The following is a 3883-nucleotide window of genomic DNA, read 5'->3' on the forward strand; positions in this document are numbered from 1 at the left end:
AGATGTTAGAAAAATACCTACATTGATGAATAATTATAAGGTAAATAGAACCATCAACTTGAAAATTTATTTATTTATTTTGCTTTATTCTCATAGAATTTACATAAATAAGAGGCATGGCAAAGAATCAATTTGCCCTTTTCTTAGAATAGGTATGATCTTAGAATTTGCCCTTTTCGGATTATCGATAAAATAGGTATAAACTTAGAATTTGTTAAAAAATCAATAAAGCATCATTAGCCAAAAAAAATGAAATTTGATTTGTTTCTTTTTCTTTTAAATCGTTTCGCTTTCTTCCGTTTCTTTTCAGTACCCATGACAAGCCACCAACCTGACCTTTTCCTGCTCTTTATGCCAAACGTCCCAAACCCAAGTCGGCCAAGTCACTGTATAAATATACAAATCTGTTGTGATATCCTCAAACCTTTTCTTTTTCTTTTTTCTTTTTGTATTAATTCCAGTGGCCCACCTTTAATTAATCCAACCTTTTTCTTTTTAAATTCCTTTTCTGGAAGAAGAATAATATTAAAAAATACTCCCACCATCACAGGTTCATACCATTACCATTACCATTACTCTTTCCTCTCTATAAATACCCACCACTCGATCACTTGTCTTCTCAAGTCTCATGATCTTAGCTTTATCTTCTATCTTTCCCATATACTAGTATTCTTTCAAACTTAGTAAGCAAAACGATGGCCAATTTTAAGGTTACAACACTCTTCTTGATCGTATCCCTCCTCCTCTGCTCCACTCTAACCTACGCCGCCCGCCCTGAGCCAGGCTTCCCTAATGGTTCTTTGACGAAGAACCAACAAAAGGTTGGTTGAACTTGGAACTTTATGATTTTTTTTAATTAATTGGTTTTATGATTTGATTAATATAAGTGGTTTTTTTTTTTTAATTTGTGAATCTGTTTAGGTCGTTGATGCTGAGCATGCAGAGGTGATGGAAGAGAGCTGTGAAGGAGTTGGTGAGGAAGAGTGCTTGATGAGAAGGACACTTGCTGCTCACACCGATTACATCTATACCCAGAAGCACAAACCATGAAGTAGAGCGACCATTATCGTCTTATTATGTATGGATCATGTCATGATCGATAATACTTGTTCGTGATCATATTGCATGTTTGCTTAGCTTAAACTATAATCAATATTTTTTCAAATTAAAGAAGAAGAATGATGATCTATATATACATATATATAGTATTGGTTTATTACAAATGTTTTTTTTTATTGTCCCGTTTTGTTTGGAACATATTGGAAAGCCATTTATATAGGGTTTGGTTTTTCCAAAGATAATTCCCATGTGTGTAACTGAACCTAATCATAGTTAATTTATGAAATCCCATAATTATTTACTTATATATTTCAACCTTTAATTAAGCTGTTCTTTAAAATAAAAGCAGTTTCTCGAAGGGAAAAGGAGAAGAAGAAAGAAGCTACTCTCAGAAAGCATTGATATACCTGGAAAAAATCCCATATAATTCTTGCTGTGTAAATGTATCCTTTCTCGTGTCATTAAGAAAAAGCTATGTCAATCATGGAGGCCTTATCTACGGAGAATATTCTGTAGGAAGTAGATGGCGTTGTATCTGACCTGCAAAAGATTCCTTTGTCGATCGAGTCATTGCAATTTCCTCTTTGACTCCACCAACTTCTATAGAGTTAGGCAAAATTAATCTGGGTAGATTTCATAGTGGTCGGTTAGCTATTGTGCATGCCACCAAGGTACTGATATTATAATTAGTGACCAGTGTTATCGATAATCAGCAATTTGTTTTACCTAACATGGTTAAATAGTTAATATAAATTCATTTGTATTAATAGTCAATAATTATGATAGTTTTTTTATTAGTTAAGAGATTAGCATTAATATATAGTAATATTTAACAGGACAGAAAAGTCTTAGTAGCTTAACCTAAATTCATTTGTCTAATTATATGAACACATGCAGAAATCTCTCGAAGGTCATTTTAAAGAGAGCCTAGCTAATCCCTAAAAGCATAGGCATAATCAAGATATTCTAGCGACTAGAACAAGGATTTCAACAATAGATAACCCCCCACGACAAGAAAAGATGGGTCCCTTTAGCCAGATTCATTGTCAAACCTCCATTTCTTAAGGTTATAGGTCGTCGGTTGTAGCCGCGTGACCATTAATCTAAATCCTAAAAGTGTAATCCTAGAAAATATGGAAAAACAGAGAACAAGACAAAATCCAAAAGCAATTAAAGCACATTATGTTGCATGCGATATATGTATCTGTACGTGGCTGTTCATCTTGTGCTCAACTGCATAATGCAACGAAACTTGTACTGCTTGTGGTAAAGGACTGCAAATCCAATAAAGAGTAAATGACAGCGATTAGCAGCACCAGTGCTAACGCCTAGCTAGCGGATTTATTGCATACCTAGCTGATGCTATACAAATTTATGATCTTGTTTGGAATTCAATACGAACAACCACTCCACCATGTTCAGTTGAAAAAGAACAAAAAAGGAATAAATTGCTGCTGGTGAGAGTTGGCTGTTGAGTAATGAAGCGAATTAATTTGAATATTGCAATGTGGTGTGCATTAGCCATGGCAATAAATGAAGGAATTGACTGAGATTTAATCTTTAGATAGATATAACATTATTCTATGATGTATGATCGATATCATATATAGAACACCATTATCTATCACGAAACTGGCTTTTGAAGTTATTGATCGAAGTAGTTTGGGCCACAAGGAATGATTTTGTTTGACTTAAAAAATATGGTGAAGAAATGTCAATTAGTATCTAGAAGAGGAGAATTGGGTGCACAAGGATTTACGGTGAATCCATGTGCATGGTGGACCTTGCTCTCACCACTTATATATATGGACCATGCATGATCAGTAGCTATCCTTCTTAGCTTTTGACAAAACTGTGAACACATGATCGTTAATGGTGCTCGCATTATCTCTGCTAGCTTATCTAGAAAGTGGCATCGCTAGCTGCTGCATGCGATGAGATACCGTGTACAACCCATATTTCGTTGATTGTTGATAGGAAGCGTGTGGAGAAAACCTATATTTGACTTGAGACCAATCGAGGGAGTCGTAGATTCAAGTTGTAACTCTTTTTTTCAATCATTATATGTGAAATCTCTTCTTAAAAAACTATATGACTGGATGCAATTAATCTTGAATCATAGGAAATTAGAAAAAGAATCTCATATATATATATATAGAGAGAGAGGTGGAATGCTAATATCATGCTAAAGAGAGGCTAAAATTCATCATTCTTACATTTTTTTTTTGTTTTCGCTTTAGTCATTCTTACATATAGTATTGTGCATATGTTGTTGATGGTATCTTAAAATTCAATATATTTAAAAAACATGTTATTTGATGTTTGAATAATGATTAATTAAATATTTATGTTATTAATTTTCTTCTTTTTAGCCTAGAAAGTACAAAATTAATGGTGAAAGTCTAAGTGTATATATATCCTAAAACAATTCCTATTGAGGAATTTAAAGATTATGATAAAATTAATAATTTTAAATGAAAAAATAAAAAATAAAAGGAAGAGTTTTAAATTTTAAAAATAAAAAATATTTATATTGATTTTTTTCTTTTTTTTTCTTTTAATAATAAAGAAATACTTTGTATGTCATAGTTATTAAACCCGAATTGGCCCAGTGGATCGACTTGGCGGCTGGATCGATCTGAATTTGTTAAAAGATTGGTCGATGCAATGACCCAGGCTAGACCCGATGTTTTTTTTTCAAATATGGTCTCTCTTAACTCCTTTTTTTATATATTCTTTTAATTAATTATTAACAGTTTTTAAAGTTCACTATATAAATATTAGAAAAGTGTTTTTATTTTTTAAAATGTGGGATTTAAAACCT

At 32.5% G+C, this 3883-nt stretch overlaps 1 protein-coding gene across 1 annotated transcript; it reads left to right on the plus strand.

Moving 5' to 3' along the window:
• Positions 1-529: 529 nt before the first annotated feature.
• Positions 530-1366, plus strand: LOC105119680 (phytosulfokines 3-like). Its single transcript, XM_011017848.1, has 2 exons — positions 530-821; positions 922-1366. Exons 1-2 carry the CDS (start codon positions 696-698, stop codon positions 1048-1050), a joined length of 255 nt encoding a protein of 84 aa, XP_011016150.1. The 5' UTR covers positions 530-695; the 3' UTR covers positions 1051-1366.
• The last annotated feature ends 2517 nt before the right edge of the window (positions 1367-3883 follow it).

This window comes from Populus euphratica, unplaced genomic scaffold (genome assembly GCF_000495115.2).
Source record: "Populus euphratica unplaced genomic scaffold, PopEup_1.0 scaffold3355.1, whole genome shotgun sequence".
NCBI lineage: Eukaryota > Viridiplantae > Streptophyta > Magnoliopsida > Malpighiales > Salicaceae > Populus > Populus euphratica.